Here is a 21,481-nt window from a genome sequence, read left to right on the forward strand (position 1 = left end):
CATAGCTAGAAGGAAGCAAATTCACTGTAGAATGGTGCGGCACTTCGAATGTCGCAATAATATCAAACGTTGTCAGTAACTACAAGAAAATGAGGACCATTCACTAATTTTTCATGTCGTGTATTACGAAACAACCCAGTCCAATATTTTCAGTGATCTAGAGTTGCTTTTAGTGCGGCGGAAGCGAAAGGTAAAAATAAACTGGTTTTCGTTACTAGCATGTTGAGAATGATAGAAATATGTTATGCCATGTTCAGAATGCTGGGAATGCACCGGTGTGTGCTATGACGTCAGTAAAGAGGGTCACAGGGCGGGACATTTGTCTTTGATTGATTGACGGACCATGTCTACAGGATAGAGGGAGTATTCGTGTTTACAAGATCACACGGTAAGTTTTGATTTTGGCTCAAGACAAGGATGCTATATCTAACTAATTTGCACTCCCAGTTCTTTACAGTATGCTGCCCCCAATTTTGCTGCGCTCAAAATTACTAAAAGTTTTCAAATTGCTTTCCTCGAGGTCCTGACCTTTTCTGTTCCACTGACACTGAAAAGTCTTCTGTGAATTTGCCGGTGTTTTCTTTTTGCTGGAAAATGGGGACAGGTCCCCCTCCCTCCCTCAATGTTTTTCGTAGGTTCTAAAGAACTTTGTTTGAAGTACAATTGCTCCTTGAAAAAGTGTGATAGGCCGAGGTACCTCAGGTACATTAATGGTTTGTCGGAAGGGGACCCGTAATAGCGGTCCCCCAGCAGCAGAAATGCCTCGTAATTTTCTCAGGAACAATCATAGCCAGAACTATATAATGAAAGCCAGTGTTCATCGACGATTTTATCACGAAATCGGTGTCATACAAAAGTTTCTATAGTGATTCACTAGGCTAAACTTAATTAGACACAGCGGCGGAGCTAGGGGTATTGGGCAGAAGGGGCGAAAATGGTCTGTAGGGGCGCTTTCGACACTATCTAAGCGGAGCGCCACCACTAGTTGGCGCGAAGCGTACAGAAATTTTTTGAGTAAAGATACTCCCTAGATCGCCGGAAATGACCCTTTCAAGGCCTAGCTAATTTGCAGATAAACGAATGAATAGTTGTCAACACCAAATTACACCAACAAAATGTGACAAATGTCAATAAGTAGGTGAGAGCGCAATAAAAAGTCAATAATCTAGAATAAGTAAAAAGTGGTAAAGAGCTGAAAAGGGCGCCAGCAGTCCATTTGAGTCCGTCAGAGGGGGGGGGGGGCATCCGCCCCCTGACTATATGAACGCTCCGCCACTGATTAGACAATAATGTGTCCGAGTCAGAGAAGGTTAATGTGGTAGTTGAGGTTTGAAAGTAAGTGATATTATTTGAATTTCCATTTGAGTTTGGGTGCAAATTCCAAAATATCCTTAAAATAATTGGTTCAGAATTGCCTGCGATAAATAAACACGTACCACCAACGAACAGACAAATCCATGACTCTTTTGATCCAGGATTTTCAACTAATAATCCTGTCGTCGTAGCCCCAAAACTTTCCCAGTCCAAAGGGTAACATATTTGTTGTTAAGTTTTCTGCAGTGACGGTTATGGTGATGATGACGATCCTTATGACGTAACGATTACCAGCTCTCATGATGACGACGAGGGCGTAATGACCTAAGCATTAACCTTAATGGTTCACGGATATGTCTAACCACTAAAACCAAGTAATATATACAAACAAACAATCGATACGACAGTTAAATATAAATACGTTTTAGTATGTTTTTAAAGTACTTCTTCGTGAAAACTACAATCTAATATTATAATGCATTGCTCCTTTTAATCATAGTCGTCGTTGAGTGTCACAATCCTGCACCTCGAATTATCCTTGATTGTTCCTGTATGGGCAGTGCTAAATTTGTTAAAAATCATATCTTCAACATTTTAATAACCCCGTCCACACAATATTTGTGTATATGTGGTCCCCACACAGGGACCTAAAATATGGAACAACATCATCTCTGCTGGATATATTTGTAACTTGAAGTTGATAACACAGATTGACCAATAATAATTCTTAGTTTATGTTAAACCGTCTAATGTCCAGAGTACATTGAATTGCAGAAAATGAGGCTGCATAAAGTACAAGAGGTGTAAGTCTTGGTTTGTATACTGTTACACGAAGCTGACCCTTCCGCGAAGTAAAGTAGTTTCTCTGAAATCAACTAATTGCATGATACTTTAATACAATATGCATGCACTGACAACATTTACCTTTTTCGTGATTTGTAACCTATCAAATTAAACTTTGTGCTTAATGATAATTCTGCCTCAAATTCTTTGAAACAATGGAACACTAAATATTATAATCCAAATAATAAATTTGGATTTAATATCAGATGCAGACGATTGAGGGGTGGTACCAGACAGGTCCTCTTTTGGGGGTGTGTAACCGGGTAAAAATGGGCTATAGTTGATCCATACGTCCCTTTCCCCGATCAGTTCTATTAACTGGAGACAAAAAAGAAAGAAAATAAAATCATATCATATCATATTACAATATTGATGAAATTCTCAGCTCTCTATAGTGCTTTCAGTAATATGGATGCATTGCTATTTCAGTGATATTTTTGAAGATTTCATAGATATTTCGATAACATTTTACATGTACATATTGCAAGTTGTACTTATAATAACAGTAACTCAATTATGACTGGTGAAACTAGCTGTTACCTATTTGGACTGTCACTGTTATAGTATGCTAGCGTAAATAGAACTGTTTCGAGTGTCTGGGCAAAATTTACGCATTGGTTGAAATATGCAGAAGAGAACATTGTGAACAATTCAGTCTGAACTTTGTGAACTATACAGAAGGACGAAATATAACAGAAAACAAATAAACCGATCAGACTATGCATCTATAGCACGTTACGAAAACTGAATTGTACCTTTTGGTTCCTATATCCATTTTGAGGAATACCAAACTTGAATTTCGATGGGCAATATGTTTCGCTTAGGCTGTACCTTCCAGTCGTTTCACTTAATGTCCAAATATCTTTGTTCCCTGTATGTTGACAGGCGAAGTACAGAATCTTTGCACAGGAACTGGAGACGTGCCATCGTCGATCACTGCCGCTACATCAACAGAGGGATGAATTGACAACAAATTCACAGTATACATGTAGCCATGGGGAGGGGCCGGGGGGGGGGGGGAGACTGGTGTAATCCCCGAAATCAAATAACAACACCCCACCCATCATACCTCACCTAGAATTAACATAATGACCACCCATGTACGGCTTGTAAGTTTAGTATTATTTTTAGACTATGGTAACTCCAATATCTTATCCAACCATCCCTCGTTCTCTCTGTAATTCCGTGTTTACTATGCCTATAGGCCAAGAAGTATGGAGTTTCTACAGTAAAAAATTACGATGCTTGCAAAGCATCTCCACTGAGGGGATGAGGAGGGGTGAGGGATGCCGAAGAGGTCGTCCTGATCCAGAAATAAGCGAACCTTTGTCTGTAATTTTAGGGTTTAATTGCTGTAGCTAGCCATCGGTTGGTACTCAACCTTCCACAATTTCAATAGACATGATCTATGTTACAGAATCACTGTTCTATAACTGTTCATTCAAAGAGATATCTAAACATAACATGTTATATGTCACAAGACTGCAGTCTAAAATTACACATAGGCCTATGGTTTTATTTTGCAATTAATTTTGTTATATTAATTACCTCAAATAAATACAACTTTCTTCTTCTAAATTCTGAGATGGTTCTCCGGCAGCCCACGTGAAGACTGCTGTCTTCAGCAATTGTTGATTCACAAAATCCATCGCTGGATACTGGATATGGCATTTCATAACCTCCGTTAGATCCGTGGTAACCCCGGTTTGAGTTGGACCATCCCAAAAGATTCTTCAAAATACCAAATAAAATATCATCAAGTATTAAATACAACTTTTGTAAAACCATACAGAGCTTGCCTGTCAACAACAATATGTAAAAATGCCCAACAAGATGCCACAAGTCTAGCTTGTTGTAGTTAAAAGCTGGACAGGTAGATAGGGAGGGAGGGATATGCTGTGTTAAAAATTTCTTACTAATGATATTACTTACGGATAGTGTGTGCCGTCGCCGTAAAGTCGCCACGTATCTCCCGGCATCTTCCCGCCACAAATAGGATATGGTGTGAACTGATGCATGAAAATAAATAGAAACGATGGTGTGAACATTTATATAAAGCTATAGGCCTAACCTCTAGGCGTAATCATTCGGAGATATAGAGTAGATGGGGGATTTACATTAATAAATAATGAATACTCAACAATCATAGTTGTCGATTTAAGTTGAACAATTTCGCCCTACTAACACACTATTCATCCCCTTCCCCCCCCCTTCCCCGTGGTAGTCCGGGCGCCAGTACGGACCAGTTGCTCATGAGTAGACTACATATATATCTACGATACCGCACATTAATGCAAATAATTAATATCGAATAAATTAAATTAAAAATGTAAAGATATTAGTCAGACCTACCGAGCGATAATTTCGGTTTGTCCAGTAAGCCTTGTGAATAGTAACACCTCCGAGATCGTCATTGGAATTGATTAGTACAACTACATTATTACCATCCTTAATTGGATTAGAAAAAGATGGAATATTTAAGATTTACAGAAATGATTCAATTGTGCAAAAAACTGAAAAGCAATGGTTTATATTTTAAAACACGTTAGCATAACATATAGCAGTAAACAACTTCTTGTTCAAATGAGGTTTCAAGTTATGGGGAAATTTGTAACCACCTTTGGTACCTGTTAACAATTGAAAATCTTGAAGAGGTATAGTTGGGGGAATATCGTATATTTTGTGAAATCATTATCGTCATCGTAATCGATACCGACATCGACACCGTCACAGATATCGTTACGGACACCGTCATCCGTTACATTAGCTAAACTGGTATCATTACTTGCACACCTATATATAGAATAATCGATTACCGCTTGCAGAGTCCTCATCGTGGGCCAAACCCCATTGTACATACTCTGTAGTTCTAATGGTGTTATGATGCGATTTCCAAAGTTTTCAAGCAATGCGTTATTAACAATGTCAGGACGGTCACTTCCAGGTCTCTGACGAAAAGAAGAAAAAGGCTTTATACACATCATAAACATTGTTGGATTTACATCCTCTGTGGCCCCATGGCATCATATGCTTGCCCCCCCCCCCAGTGGCGGAGCTAGGGGTATTGGTCAAGGGGGCGAGAATGGTCTGTAGGGGCGCTTTCGACACTATCCAAGCGGAGCGCCACCACAGGTTGGCGCGGAGCGTAAAGAAATTTTTTGAGTAAAGATACTCCCTAGATCGCCGGAAATGACCCTTTCCGGGCTTTGCTAATTTGCAGATAAACGAAGAATAAGTAGGTGTCATCGCCATTTTTTCAGAAAATTACACCAACAAAATGTGACAAATGTCAATAGGTATTTGAGAGCGCAATAAAAAAGTCAATAATCACGAATAAGTAAAAAGTGGTAAAAAGCTGAAAAGGGCGCCAGCTGTCCATTTGAGTCCGTCAGGGAGGGGGGGGGGCATCCGCCCCTCTGAGTGTATGGACGCTCCGCCACTGTGTCAAATTGTCCAAAAACGGTAGATTTGGTCGACAAGCCCGATACCAAATACACTGCTTCTACCATTACCTTAAGATGGAAGATTCTCTAGAAAATTAGTTAAGATGAAGATAATGTATAGTAAAGAGAGATATACTCTGCATTCCGCTAATTAGCTGCTCCTTTTCCCTCTCTGTTGCAGTGGCTGAACTAGTGGTATTGGTCAAGGGGACGGGAATAGTCTGTACGGGCGCTTCCGACACTATCTTAGCGGAGCGCCACCACAGGTTGGCGCGGAGCGTACAGAAATGTTTTGAGTAAAGATACTCCCTAGATCGCCGGAAATGACCCTTTCCTGGCCTTGCTAATTTGCAGATAAACGAAGAATAAATAGGTGTCATCGCCAACAAAATGTGACAAATGTCAATAGGTAGATGAGAGCGCAATAAAAAAGTCAATAATCGCGAATAAGTAACAAGTGGTAAAAGCTGAAAAGGGCGCCAGCAGTCCATTTGAGTCCGTCAGGGGGGGCATCCGCCCCCCTGACTGTATGGACGCTCCGCCACTGCCCCCCCCCCCCCACCCACCGATCCTTATTAAGGTTTGCTTGTAGACACAATCCGAAAAGGAAAACAAAAGTCGGTATGTCTCGTCTGAAAGTGTTCACGGAGACTCCTTGATCTTAAGGGCCCCTTGACACTTGCCTTGTCTGCCTATTGGATAATCCGGCACCACTGTACAAACATTACAGCTGATGATAATGTTCAGCGGCGAGTACAAACAAGATGCATTTTCAGGGGAGATGTATATTCTGATCTTTCAGGATCACAGTATGTGAAATACAATGATTACATTCAAGTGATCATGTGCGGTACATCAGATAACACTATAAAGGCCTATACTACATTAAATCCCGGTCGGCGTGTATAATGTTTAACAATAAATCTCAATATCAATATGCAATATCTATATAAGCAAACGATAAGCAATCATTACAGCGAAAACACGTCACGTTAAATGCCCGCACATTTTCACCGCCATTTACATTGGCATCAATGAATTCATTTCAAAGAAAAGTTTCATTTGCAGAATATCACATAAATTAGAGCGGATGTGACGATGTCACCATGATGTTATATTTAAACTATTGTTGCAGCTGGTATATAGGTGGCTCATCAGACATCTTCCATTACAATATTCAGATGTCCCTAACACAAGCACGATATACATCACCAAGTCGATTTATATATTATCATTATAACTTCATTTGTTAACTTGTTATCATTGACTTACATCAAGGTAAATGCGTATTAGCTCGTTGGTATTTCCTTCTTTCTTCAACCAGTCTCCGATTTCTTTCATTCCTTCGGCAAATGTTTTAGTTCTTTCAAAACAAAGTAGCTTTAGATCACTGCCAAGGTGTGCCATCCGAATCTGATGATATCATGGAATAAAGTGTTAATTTAAGTATATTTGAATTGAATTTGAAAGTCAAATGTAGTCTTTCTATTACTATTGTGAACGGTATTATTCAGCAATACTTCTGAGCATATGTATATCAGAAGGGTAGTGAATGCCCCATACCCCTCTCCTATACCCCTCCCCATCCAACGGAGCACCTTTAAAGTTGGTTATGTCGTCATCAATTCAACTTTAATATTGCGTTTCAAATTTATGCTTGGTAACCATCCAAATTGATACCGAAACCTTGCATGTTAAAGCCATATATAGGCCTATTCAAGTTTATGGAGCCACACATGTTTTAATCATACTCCATTATGTTCCCAAACTGAATAAATGATGATGATGATGATGATGATGATGATGATGATGATGATGATGATGATGATGATGATGATGATGATGATGATGATGATGATGATGATGATGATGATGATGATGATGATGATGATGATGATGATGATGATGATGATGATGATGATGATGATGATGATGATGATGATGATGATGATGATGATGATGATGATGATGATGATGATGATGATGATGATGATGATGATGATGATGATGATGATGATGATGATGATGATGATGATGATGATGATGATGATGATGATGATGATGATGATGATGATGATGATGGTGGTGATGATGATGACGATGAACAAGAACGAAAGCATAAGATATAGGAAAGTACATATGTAATGTTTTGATTAAAAGGTTTACCAGGGCCACCAGCCACCAGGAGCGGGTAGGGGAGGAGAGCCCCCATCGACTTCCATGCCACAGGAAATGATTTCATTAAATGTGGGTAGTCTGTGTACGTTTTTTAGATTCTGTTTGCTTGTCATGAAACGCCAAAGTAATAACAACCGCTTTATGCTGTCTAATGGAATTTCGATACATAAACCCCTCCATATGATAGCATCAATCTCACTTGCATGTAACTTACGTCATTATTGCACCAGTAGTTGTCAATTTCAAATCCCCGGATGCCCATATTGAGCATGTCAGTGAAACTAAATTCTTGATTAGCAAACGCCCAACACGGCCGTTTGTAAGGCGGTGGCCACGCGCATGTATCATTACCTAAGCACGGAATATAGAAAAATAAAATACATTGCTCATATCGATTAGACCGATATTGTTCATATAGCCTATCGTTTATATCATATACTGATAGTATCGGATATAGTTATCAAATGATCACTCAATAAATTCATTTTATGGCACATCAAAACAACACACAGTAACGCATAACTCAATTAACTATAATCGTCAGCACTTTTATATCGATGAAAATTACAACACCATAACAAATTGACAACGATCTTCCGTTTAATATCAAGACCATGGGTAGGGGAGAGGTGTAACAATCATAAACCCGCCTTGCATCGCTGAACGGATGAAACTCTATACCTAGTCCGAGCTCTTGGGAGCAAACCAGTGTATGCCTCGATATTCGTTCTACATCTGCTGGAATTTCTGTAGTGTAACTACCAGGTATCGAAATACATACTTCAACTAAAAATATCTAAGTCGTTTCATATTTTCCAATAGACATAAGTAGCAAAGGATTTACGAGGCAGAAAACTTAAGTTTGGCGAAATCTCATAATGAAGTTAATTGTATAATTTATTGTTGGTTCATTCTATCGTATGCTATAGCTGCATCACTAGATGTATATGGAAAACTGTCATCTACCTACATTCGCACACAACTTTCCACTTCTTTTCCTTCTTTGCTGCCACCATAGTCTTCAGATTTTGTGAATTTTAATACTTGTTACAACCCGGGAAAGATTATAAAGGCTGCACGTGTGCATAGTGAGTCATTCCCTTCATTTATATAAGCTGAGAAACTTGCATATCATCTTAAAAGATATATTGTTATGGAATGTTCTCACCTCCATAGTTGTCAGCTCTTGTATTAAAGGCGTTGTGACCCTAAAAAATTATGGAAAAAAATTTGAAAATTGAAAACATTTCATGATTAAACTTGACTATGAAATACGTGATTTAGAAAACGCAACTATCTATTTGATTTGTTATAGCTATAACAATTATGTGGAATTAAAAATCCATTGTACATGGACAGTGATATAATAATGAGAATAAATTATAAATTTAACCTAATTCATCTCAATCAACATAGAAACACTTACATAAAGAGCGGAGATTTCGAACAAAGGGTCAAATTAATAATTTTTCGAGAAAGGAAGAAATACATACCTGGTTAAAAGACAGTGTCGTGCATGTTCAAAATATTAAAATCATGATTTTATTCATAATTTCTAGCAACAATATAAATATTTTGTTACTCCCCTTTATTACTCACATCTAGTATCTGTACATTAAAGAACGGTTCATCAACCTGACGAGAAAAAGATAAGCAGGTTTTAGGAATTATAGGTGAGGAGGGGGGGGGGTGTCTTTACTTTCTGAGGAAGTTATGGAACTCCTGCTACAACAAAAAGGACTTATAATAATTTTAATTTAATTTGGATAATCTCGCCTCCCACCCCACTAGCAGGCCCCCATGTACGCCTAAATGGAGATTAGGCTACAGACCATATTGATGAATATGACAATTGCAGACATGTTTCAGATAACCAATTCTCAATAGTATGATTCTCAACATACTTGTAAATCACGTTGTGTCTTCAAGGCAAAGCTCAACCAAGGATCAATTGGCACAGAACCCCGGATGCAATGACCTCTTTCATCACACTGAAAATAATACAAACAACATAGAATGTAAGCATATAGATCTAACATAAATTAACCACAAACATTAATATTAAGCAATATTATTGTCTGATGTTTCTGATGGTAACAATCGTAGGTTGCACCTGAATACTTACCCCCCCCCCCCCCTCCCCTCCTTTGTTTTAACCTGTCTAGGATCGGACCCACCACTCCTCCCATGATGTGCTGCATATGATTAAATCACTTCCTTACGTCACCTCCTTTACACTCTCCGCATACTGCATGGCGATGCCAGTCTTTGTGTATGTATGATATGACCAATAACTCGGGGCTATATATACCATCCCTTTAAAAGGTTATCTGTAACAGGTTAACAGACACCTCACCTTTGAGATAGCTACACGTGTAGTCTATAGTAATATTCTATACACATGCTTTATCACGTTAACATAGTCGTCACATACAGCTATTAGGGTAAACCGACCGACTTTACCTTTCCACATCCTGCATCGGCACTAAGATACGAACAGCCTGCAGCAAGGGATCCTACAATACAGAGACCATGAACCAGCTGAAAAAAGGGATTAAGATCGGGATTTAAATCCAAGATTAGCGATGGGATTAACTTGCAATAAAGGGATTAATATTACTGGTAAGCTCAGTACACATGAAAGAGTATATCAATACAGTGTGGATGCATGTTAAGAAGCTAAAAAGTTTGGATTTGAACAGGACAGCTCCCCGAACTCCCTATACAGACTTGCAAGTTTGCCCTGTTAATAAAGTGTGCATGCATGTGTTCCGTGTTATGGAAGCTGTGTAATAAAATGTCGGTAAGACAAGAAGTCTCCTCACCCCAACCACCCCCCCCAACTCCCCCCGTCCTTCCCCTAACTTTCTAGAGTGTACATGTTTCACATACTGGCCATATAGGTATATATGTTGAAGGACCCAACAATAATCAACACAGTATAATCGGACATGCTTCTTATGATTCTAATTGTAGTAGATACGATACTGAAAATGAGCGTAAAATAATGATTTAGTAACAATTAAATTACTTTGTTAACAGCGGCATTGCGATGACAATTATAACATTGAAATATATCTCCAGATTTAACTTAAAATGCTATACTTTTACAGATATTAAAGCATACTTTACAGTTCACATCTTTATAAATGTAAGGTATACTTACAAGCTGGAAAATAATAGCCATTTTATAAGAGTTTGAAGTTAATTCAAAATATCATCTTCTAGCTACTGTGGTCCTTCTCTGTTGTTTTATCACAGCTGTAACATTCCGTAGAAGTAGCGACCAGCACAATTTAAATGCACCAGTATAGTTTATGAAATGCGATAGATAACTAAAGAGGTTCAAAGTTTAATTGGCCAGGTCTATTCTCTAATTAGTTTGTATTGTTTCTGTGTGCTAATCCGACAGAACAATTATCTACCAATTGTTGGATACGACAACAACTGTTGTGATTAGCAAAGGATTTGTGTATGTGTGTAACAGAGAATTGTTATTTTGTGTTTGGTATAGCATAAACACGTGCTTAGATTGATACAAATATTAACAGACAACTGCTTGATAGTATAACAATTCATTGTCAACCGTAAAGCAACAATCAGGGTTCGATATATACAGAACTACTTTAAACGCATGCGCAACAATGATAAGAACATTTGAATGACAGAAAAGTAACACATAAGTTTACTATGCGTTAATACACTATTAAATGGTGGATTGATATGTTGTAGACCGTTAGAAAACACTGATATCAGTCCAAGGTGTATTTCTACATAGTTTTAAGAAATGATCTGTTAAACATATGAGGCTCATCGAGTTAAGTGGCTGGATTACTTAGTCTAACACACAGCGATGAGGTCATTCTTCATATTCAACACAAACGCTCCAGAAGCAGATATTTAGCTACGAGAGCCCGAACTTTTCGTCACTTGTAACTAAACCTCTAAGTTTATTCACGAGTTCTCAAAGTTCTTACACTCGCTTTTATGGTCAAAAGGTGATCTAAACTGTCTTTTTGCCTTTATCCTTAATTTTCACAGCACATCTACTCATAGGCGTAGGAGCCTAATTTGATTTGAGGGGGCTGTAACGATTTGCCCGAAAAATATAACCAGATTTTTCGCGCGCTCCGCGCGCGTTCAACATGTTAATGTGCATATCATATAGGCATTTATCGGTTATTACATCACATGCCATTAACCGATGAATACTATATGATATGCACATTAAGATGTTGAACGCGCGTGGAGCGCGCGAAAAATTTTGGTTGTATTTTCCGTGTTATTACCCTTCCATATTGGTTTTAATTATTGGGGAAGTCGTTACAATAATAACGATAATAACAATATCAGTTTAACTATTGAAAAACACATTGCAAATTACTCTTCTTTCAGTAGGTGCCCGAAAAATTCTCAGCATATTGCCCGAATTTTAACACAAAATATTGAAAACACACTGCAAATTTTTCTTCTTTCAGTGCCCGAAAAATTCTCAGCATATTGCCCGAATTTTCACCAAAAATCTTGGTTGGGGGCTGTAGCCCCCCAGCCCCCCCCCCCCGCCTCCTACGCCTATGCATCTAATTCAATGCTATCCATCGTCCAAGCCATGCACAAATGAAAAAGTACCAAGCCATGTTTTGGTACCATATATCTAAATGATATCCTCTGCTGCCTTCTGGCACTTTCTTTCGAGAGGGAGGGGAGGTGGGGGGAGTACTGGAGCGGGCTGGTATCGACTCTATATTGAGTATAACTTTTTATACCTCAAACCAGAAACACGCCACCAAATTCAACTCGTCGTGTCCTTATGTAAGTTGGATGATCATGTTGAGAGAAAATGGCTGAGTAAAGAAATCCCAATCCTATAACTTCTTAACATTGTTGCAAACGTAAAGTGGAGTCTGGTCGGGCCGAGGGGACAACTATGTCAGCGGTTCTCTTATCCAGCGATTTTTTGCTATGTTTTCACTTTTCCTTAATTAAGTCTATATTATGAAAATGATATTACAACAATCGTTATCGCATATTTCCCTGGTCCCCTAATGGACCCCGGGCCCATGGAATATAGCCTGTCCCCCGATCCCCTCCCGTCAGGCCGGGGTACATGGCTATGAGATGGACCCACAAGTGAATGGGGAAAGTCTTTCTTACACCTTCTAACAGCTTTAGGTCTGCATATATTGAGAGTACTAACAGCAATGTGTCATCTATAAATATTTATGTAACAATTTGTTTCTCTTTGAATTTTCTACTCCGGTAAAGAAGTGCCGAGCTTCTTCGGTCACTCCACTGATTCTGCTTGTCAAGGTTTGTCCTGTGGCGTTAAAGGTGATAGCTATCCCTGTCTGCAGTATGTTTATGATACTAGACTGAATACATAACATGTAGCACCTACAGGCAGGTATATGTTTGACTATAATAGAACTACCAGAGGGTTCTTCGAATTCTTTATTTAAATACGTTTATTTGGAATCTCAGAAATTAGATAGTAGTCGAAATTAAATATTCCCTATAAGTGCCCTCCGTGTTATTAAAGATAAACACGGCATATAATTGTCTTTTTGTTATATTGAGATCCAATAAATTCTGAGATCTTAAAGGAGAAGCCAACCAATTTGTCATCGCTATCCTGCGTGACAGAAATGGTTTTGAAGAACAACTCCCTCCCCCCCCCCCCCCCCGCCGCCGCAACGAAGAATAATTTAGCTACTATTGTGAGCTATCATGATTCAGGATTCTCTCATGTAAAGGACTGAATGACTTGAGGAAGTAAAAATAGATCTCTGAGCAACTAGTGCATGGGTTCCCTTTTTAATTATGTAATTGCTAAAGTATGATTACATGCATATGTTTCTTATATATAAAAAAGTAACCTTTGGCAATGTTTTTGCTTAAATTTACCCAGTAAAAAGTTTGCGAATATCAGCATTACAATATAATGTGCAACATAATAACATGAAAATAAATGGATATTACAAACACAGCATACTCCGGACCGTAACATGTGTCTGCTGCTCATAAACCACGCCTATAAATTATGACGTACTGTATGAGCATAACCATGAATAAATTATGTTCTAAACTGCTAGACAAATAATAGACAAATGCTTCCACGTTCCTGTTGTGATTTAATTAAAAGGTATTATTTGCAAGATCATTTTTTCTTTTGTTCAACATCAAACTGTGTGTTATGACTCAATACAATATGATCCCCAAGATAATACACGCGCCCAAAGCCGCCACCGATGTTAGATAGTTGGTAACAGCACTGGAAGGGGTCGTGACCTCTGGCTGTGCGGTCGGCTCGACGTATCCTGGAAGCCATGGACTGTAATTAATCCAGACTCGCTCCCCCTTAGCTGCTTCAAACACCTATGATCAACCAAAATAAACAGTGTAACCAAGTATTAGGAGTTTGGGTAATATTTGGTATTACTAGTCAAGACAGGGCCCGTAGTAAGCTTGTCAAATTTGGAGGGGCACAGTGTTCGTTTGGAGGAGAAGTATTTAGGTTTGAGGGGGCATTTGTATGGATCCACCATAGAGGTCTATTACTGAAACCATAAATTTGAGGGAAAATGGGGGGGGGGGGCATTGCAGCAGATTGCCCCTGTGGCTACGAGCCCGGTCGAGACAACCGTTATGTGCTAGTTTCTATACAACATTCCGATTTCCATTTCAAAACAGCTGTACTTACTTTCGTTATTTAAAACATAAGTGCAGGATTTTATATCCCCTGTATTTCAGTGAAAACATTGTTCGTGCGAACAGCATATGATAATAAAAACTTGAATTGCAGTGTTCCAATTAAGCTGCAGGGTGTCTAAATTAATATTTGGTTAGAAACGTAACTTTTACTCCCTCTGTGAGTATAACTATCGGCGAGAGAAATGATTTATATGATTTATTTTTTTCCCGACATGATTTCTAATTGTCCAGGCATCTCTTCATTTATGATACCAAATCCTCCAAATTTTTTTAATTAACGTGTATTACAAGATCAGTGGCAGTATATGTTTTTTGTAAACTGATGTTAGATAATTCATTTGTGAACATTTATTGGTTTCAACTCAATTATCATTATTTTCCCATTCATGTATACTAACAATTTACATATTACTTATTGGTGCTATGATAAGATCGAGTTCATTCACTTCAAATACTTTGATTAAAATTTGCAGTTTCATGTTCTCAGTACTACTAGTATTCGCCTTCAACCATAGAGTTACAAGAACAACTAAACCTGTGAAAAATTACATGATATGTAGAAACCAATAGCAAATTACTTCACGTACAAATCGTACTAATGACTTAATTTAATATAACCGAATATGAATGGAAAAATCTTAATGAGAGATTCTCTCAGAATATCATTTAGTTACCTTCATTTGTCTGTATCCGTTATTTGGTAAACTAAATTTGTAGCCAGTCGGACAAATGTTTTTGGTCAAACTGTAGGGTCCTCTTGAATCACTGACTGTCCAGACATTTTGGTTTTCAAGACTTTGACAAGCGTGAAGAAATTGTTGATAACAATTCTCCTCCACATGCCATCTATTGTCTTCGCTGCGAAACAAAACATGAACATAAATTTACCCAAAAAAAAATGCTTTGTTATAGTAAGACATATTATTTGTTATCTTCTTGAATTTTCTCGTTGCTGTGACTTGAAATGATTGCACCTTAATAGACAAGTACTGGGATATATGAACTTACCGGAGAGCCACGCAGGTTCCTGATTGCAAGTCTAGTGATGGTTCTCCTTCAGCCCATGTGAAGACACCCGTCCTCATCATCTGGGGGTGAACCATGTCAGCTGATAGCCACTGTATATGACACTTCACTAACTCTTTGAAGTCTAGTATGATACCGCCAGTAGGTCCATCATATACAATGCTGAAAATCAAGTTTACATGAGAGAAGTTATAATTAACATTAATAATGTTAGGTGAATGGTTATAGCGATAACTGGGAGGGTTATATGAATGTTGGCAAGGGTAAGGGAAAAACGAGTGTATAGGGCTCCTTCTGCAGAAACAACAGTGTCCTTTAGAATAAAGAGGACTGTAACAACCGTAAGGTGGATTTACACATAAAGTACAGAATCACATATACCACATATGGGAAACAGAAGCCTGTGGGATTTTGATAGTGGGAAACTCCAATTGTGGGGGGGGGTGGGAGTTAAATGCTTCCGCCTCCAATAGACGCAATCGATATAACATGACAAATGAGTATGTGAGATTAATGAAACGAATTGTAAATAATTAACTTAAAACTGTGACGATTTTATTCTCAGGTCGCCAGGCTGTCGTATTACACGATATAGCTACAAATCTTTCATCAATGCTGCTAGGGAAAACCTTACATGGATCGCAAGCCTGACGGGTAAAAAGGGGGGGGGGAGCGCTGAGCCCGGAGTCAATTAAGTGGAAATATGGGATCAAGTATAATGTATTCTCATTTTCAGTAAGAAAAAGGGCATGAAAACGCCCTGAATGTATCATGAATTTATGAAGACTTCAAACCAGAAGCGCGGTGACATAATAGCCCGACATGGTTGTCGACGCCCTTAGGGGTACAGAATTCCTGTTGATGAATTGTGACTTACGGGTAGTGTGTAGCATCACCGAAATATCGCCAGGTTCTGGGATCATCTACGTCTTTACCTCCACATTTTGGGTAGGGCGTAAACTGAACAGGAGAGTATGTAAATGAAAATGATCACGTGGCAATGGAGACTTTGTCTTAATATAAATTTAACATATTTTGATCGGATGTGAAGAAAAACAGTAGTGAATGAAGAAAATTGCTCGTCAGAATTTAAGGAACGCCATTTGTTCTGTCTATCGCAATTCAATATCAAATTTGAGTATGGTCAACAAATTTGTATTCTTGAAGTTGTCAACGTTTGTGGCGGCTCTTCCAACACTATCACTCCCTCCTTCTGAACATGTCAAGAATAAGTAAAATGTGCATAAAAGACAGGCTTTCCAAAAGAACAGACATAGTTCGTCTGAATAGATATCATAGACTCCCTCCCCCCCCCCCACCTCATACAAGAAGTAAAGTTAAAACGCGCATGAGATGTGTGTATACGTACCCCTCCTATTCCGTTATCTCTCCAGTCATAACGAACGACATACAGACCACCATGGGCCTTCTCTTCATCTGCACCGTTAGAAATCATCACAGCTAAGTTCTTACCGTCCTGTACGTGTGAGAATTGAGGGGAAGGAAGTGACGGGGGTGGCAGTGGGGTAAGAAGAAAAGAGAGAAATACAAAATTATACTAACATATCACTAACATGATATATTGAAAACATTTTCTACTTGGATTTGTATACACTGTAGTCAATACATTCCTTAACAAAGTCTTATAACTGCTGTAGCAAAGACTTCATTCGTTCGAATCCCGTCAACAAAACATCCATTGGGAATTATAGTAGTTTTTGTCATTAACTGCAATTCGGTAACAGTATTATCAAATAATAAACATACAATTACACATGGGAATTTGTCAAAGAAATATTTCTTTTGAATATAGGCTATGTGAATCATTTCAAATTCATGAAGCAATAATGTGTAAATAACTGGTTCGTGCACCTCACCTCTCTGAGTGTCCGCATTGTTGGCCAAATTCCGCCGTAGCTTTCAATATATTCAGGTGTAACCACTCGGTTTCCAAAGTTTTCCCAAATAGGATCATTAAACTCGTCGTCATGGCCCTGTGGAAATTTTTCCTGTAAGAAATTTAAGATACATATTTATAACATTTTAAGGAAATTGGTTTCATACCGAATTATGATGATAATCATACAATGATCAAATATTCAGTGACGTCACCAGCCCTCCCCTTGGAGATATGTTACCCTTCGAAGTACTCTCTGAGTTTTCAGGGTTAGTTATACGAATGATACCCGTGCAGTATACTGAGAGTGGTAAATGGGATCATGACGTCATCAACCAGTTGCTTAGAATGATGTCGAACGTTTAAGAAGTGTTAGAAGGGATGACATTAATATCAAACTGCTATAAACTAATTTCGATACTCACATTGATGTAAAGCCTGACAAATTCTCCCTCGTTTCCGTCCTTAGCTAACCAGTTTGCAATATCTTCAAAAGCTGAGGACCAGAGCTTGTTTCTCTCAAAGCAAATTATTTTCAGGTTGGAGCCCATATGAGCGAGCCTCATCTGGGGTAGGACAACAAAGAATTAAGTTATAATGCCCGGTTGGGGTGCAATAATGCGTATATCTTATACACGGTCACTAGCTAAACGCAGTTTATTTAACTGGAACTATAACATCATTAGATATTGCAAATACACGCAATTAAGCAGAATATCTGTAGTGTATCAGCACTGAAAGTTTACTTTAAGTAAATTAATAGAACTATAGTACAAAAGTGCGTTTCTTGACTCCGTAATCATTCATATTTAGGTTCGGGGGGGGGGGTGGGGGCGAGTGGGCTGGTATACTGTCCCATGTCCATACATTCTTTAGTCTGACTACACTTACCGCGTCGTGACACCACCAATTATCCAGTTCCAATCCTCTAACGCCCATGTTTAGTTGGTCAATTAAACTGAATTCATGATTAGCCCAGCTTTGACATGGACGGACGTATGGAGGAGGCCAGGAACACGTATCATTTCCTATCGAAAAGAAAATACATCACATTTAAGCAGCAGCGACTGAGAAGCCACATCTAACTTAAAAGAGGATGATTGGGGTGGAGGGGCGGGGCATCATTTCGGCGTATGTTTATAACATGTGCGGTATACCATGAGTCAATGTTTCTACTTAATTCCAGGTACTTCACTTAGGGAAGGTAAGCATCTGGATAGGTCTGCCTCGATTCGACACTCTCCACTTGAGTACATTATTATATAGAGGCATTGTTTGTAAAAAGATCATCAAGCCACGCTTAGATTTTTTTTGGGGGGGGGGTGGGGAAGAATGAATAGATTGATGATTTATTAATATAGGATTTCATTGTTATACCAATGTGTAATGACATACAATAGTAAATTTCAATGACGGTATATAGTCGTTTACTAGCATGTATATCCCCTTCCCTTCTGCAACCACCATTTGACCTCACCCTTGATCGGGAAGATCATGCTGTTATTCGGCAAGTATAGTTTCTGAGAACAAAATAATGCACCTTTAATGCGTGAAAATACGATCATTTAAAAAAGAAAAGTGATTTCATTGTCATTTGTGTTTAATGTCTCGTATATTGAAAGAGTGAAGAAAAGTCTGTATACGTACCGCCAAAACCGTCTCCTCTGTTGTTAAACGCATTATGTGACTGAGAGAGAGATATAGTAAATAAAACATGATTACATATTTAATAGTATGTTGTTAAACCATGCATGTAAACCTATGTGAACAAATCAAAAGTGACCAGGGCGAAACCACTTTAAGACCTCAATATTATGGTTTGCCTCAGAGCCTGTGAACAGTTGCGTTTTAGCCACTAGTGTATAAGGTTAACTCACTCTGTGACATTTGCACGTTTATCAATAAACTTTAATATCAAGGATGAATACTCACATCAAACATCTGATAGTTTGCAAACGGTTCATCTAACTGAAAAAAGGGAAAACCAAGACAGTTTCCATTAAACCAACTTAAGCATAAAAATAAGTAGCATCATTCTTGTTTTAAAGTATTAATAGAGAAAAAGAGTTTCCTTGCAATATGTTCCTTTATCTTGGTATAGTTCTCGTATATGTTGATGGGGAAAGTATCACGGAAGACAATGTTTATATAAACATTTTTGTCACCACAAACTTTACTCACAGGATTTACAGAAATCGATGGATGAGAGGTGTGGGTGAGGGGATGTGGGGGGGGGGGTTAATGAGGTAAAGGTTTTGTTTTCTGTATGGCCCTAAACTTACCGACTCTCACAAGCCTTATTTCCGCTCTCTTTGATCGACATTGTTATGCTTCTTTTGTTGAATCAAAACACTGTACGGAATATGTTTGCTTACCTGGATCTCTCTTTGAGTTTTTAATGCAAAGTCCAACCACGGATCAACAGGAACACTGCCAGGTACGCAGTGACCCCAGTCGTTACACTGAAATATGAAAAGGTATATTTCTGTATAAATTATTCCGAAGTCGAAGTGATTATACTCATTGTGAATTAATTCTTATTTAGCATTCACTAAATAAATAGCAAGGGAATATCATGTATAATGCTATAGCAAATTATGACGCCTGCATGGGTAAACTTGCAACAACAAACAACGAGGTATGCTTGATTATGCCAATTGTACAATAACAATGAGAAGAAATTGTGGTCGGTGGGTGAATCAGTTAAACCTGTCCTTTTGATATATTCTCGATCTCGCTTCATGCATTTCTATGCCATTATTACACCAAGACAGTGGGTCTTCCATGTATCTTGGGCATGTATATAACCAGAACAATAAGAAACTTGTTTCTCGGCAGATAATTTTCACATCTTTTGAATGTACTTTCAGAAAGTTCATGCAGACCTGGTACCCTTATGAATCAGGAGGTACCCTATGATCATGGCCCCATCCCCTCCCACATTCGCTGCCTTCGTGTTCCAGTTAAGGCTGGCTCACGCTTTTATGCGCTTGTGCATGCTACCCGCTTGTATATGAGACCCAGAAAGACATGCAGAGGACAACTCGCCGATATCTCCGTACCTCATCACAACCAGAGTCTGCGCTAAGATGAGTACACTCAATGGAAGCCACAAAGTAACGTGATACGTTCAAGAAGAAAGTGAGAAGCTGAAAGGAAAACAATGAAATCATTACTGTATTCCTTTTAATGAAATAATATGAAACAATTGAATAATTGGTATATTATTCTGGTTTTCCCTGTAACTTACAACTTCTCTTGGCTAGTGAGGTAAATATTACATTGGGGTGAGGTGGGGGTTAGGAAGGAGGTACAGCACGTTCTGTCGTTCAAATATACTAAAGGCTGTTTGAAATTCCATTTGAAACAATCATTACGATGATGCAAACCTGGCACTAATTGACCGACTGTAACTAGCTGTTTCGTTTTTCGCGATGACACTTCTTCACATTTTCATCTGTGAATAGCTCACTTGTATATACATGTAAGTCTACATAACCATGAATAGTACTAACTTCAATTTGCTAGTGAGAATCAATGTACCGACACTTGTTTGTCAAATTTCATCAGTTTTGTGATTTTACGAACTTCTAAAATTAATCAGTTTCAGTAGTATCAATCCATTTAAGTTCACCTATATGGCTCATGTATAGCGAACAAGCATGTTAACATCAAACTCTAAGGATGGCAGTAGTTTTGCTGTCCTAAACTTTTGTCTATTATGTCCCATACCTTTACAATGTATGAAGCAAGGAAATACAAACTTTAGAAAGATCAACGAACTTACCAGAATCAAGAGATGTTTATTCTTCATTTTCGTTAGTTTGTGCTTTTTGCGTAATACAAGTTGCTTAAGAAGGCGGCAACGGCAAACTATGATCACTTCACCGCATAGACTTATACAGTGCTGCAGTTCGTACTATATTTGGACTTTTGAATTCTTGAGCGTTTACCAGATCAATGTCCACTGTTTGATGTTGTTGTACTATTAAAACAAACAACTGGCTGATGATGGCTTTGATAATTAGTCAGGTACTAATGCCCTCTGTGTTCACGCAGCGTAATATTT

The 21,481-nt window shown here is 38.4% G+C and overlaps 2 protein-coding genes across 2 annotated transcripts; both read right to left on the minus strand.

Moving 5' to 3' along the window:
- Positions 1-56: 56 nt before the first annotated feature.
- LOC139962114 (uncharacterized protein MT2135-like) lies at positions 57-11,201 on the minus strand. Its single transcript, XM_071962013.1, has 13 exons — positions 10,945-11,201; positions 10,242-10,319; positions 9,683-9,769; positions 9,378-9,413; positions 8,947-8,986; positions 7,993-8,129; positions 6,873-7,013; positions 4,974-5,105; positions 4,510-4,605; positions 4,090-4,166; positions 3,706-3,888; positions 2,913-3,099; positions 57-2,475 (listed from the first exon to the last, which is right to left on the minus strand). The coding sequence occupies exons 1-13, from the start codon at positions 10,963-10,965 to the stop codon at positions 2,296-2,298; spliced, it is 1,395 nt and encodes a 464-aa protein (XP_071818114.1). The 5' UTR covers positions 10,966-11,201; the 3' UTR covers positions 57-2,295.
- Positions 11,202-11,337: 136 nt separating this feature from the next.
- Positions 11,338-21,467, minus strand: LOC139962112 (uncharacterized protein MT2135-like). The gene is made up of 13 exons (XM_071962012.1): positions 21,200-21,467; positions 20,475-20,561; positions 19,788-19,874; positions 19,345-19,380; positions 19,060-19,099; positions 18,304-18,440; positions 17,838-17,978; positions 17,393-17,524; positions 16,885-16,992; positions 16,393-16,475; positions 15,498-15,677; positions 15,164-15,347; positions 11,338-14,153 (listed from the first exon to the last, which is right to left on the minus strand). The coding sequence occupies exons 1-13, from the start codon at positions 21,224-21,226 to the stop codon at positions 13,977-13,979; spliced, it is 1,419 nt and encodes a 472-aa protein (XP_071818113.1). The 5' UTR covers positions 21,227-21,467; the 3' UTR covers positions 11,338-13,976.
- Between the last annotated feature and the right edge of the window lie 14 nt (positions 21,468-21,481).

This window comes from Apostichopus japonicus, chromosome 20 (genome assembly GCF_037975245.1).
Source record: "Apostichopus japonicus isolate 1M-3 chromosome 20, ASM3797524v1, whole genome shotgun sequence".
NCBI classification, from domain to species: Eukaryota; Metazoa; Echinodermata; class Holothuroidea; order Aspidochirotida; family Stichopodidae; genus Apostichopus; species Apostichopus japonicus.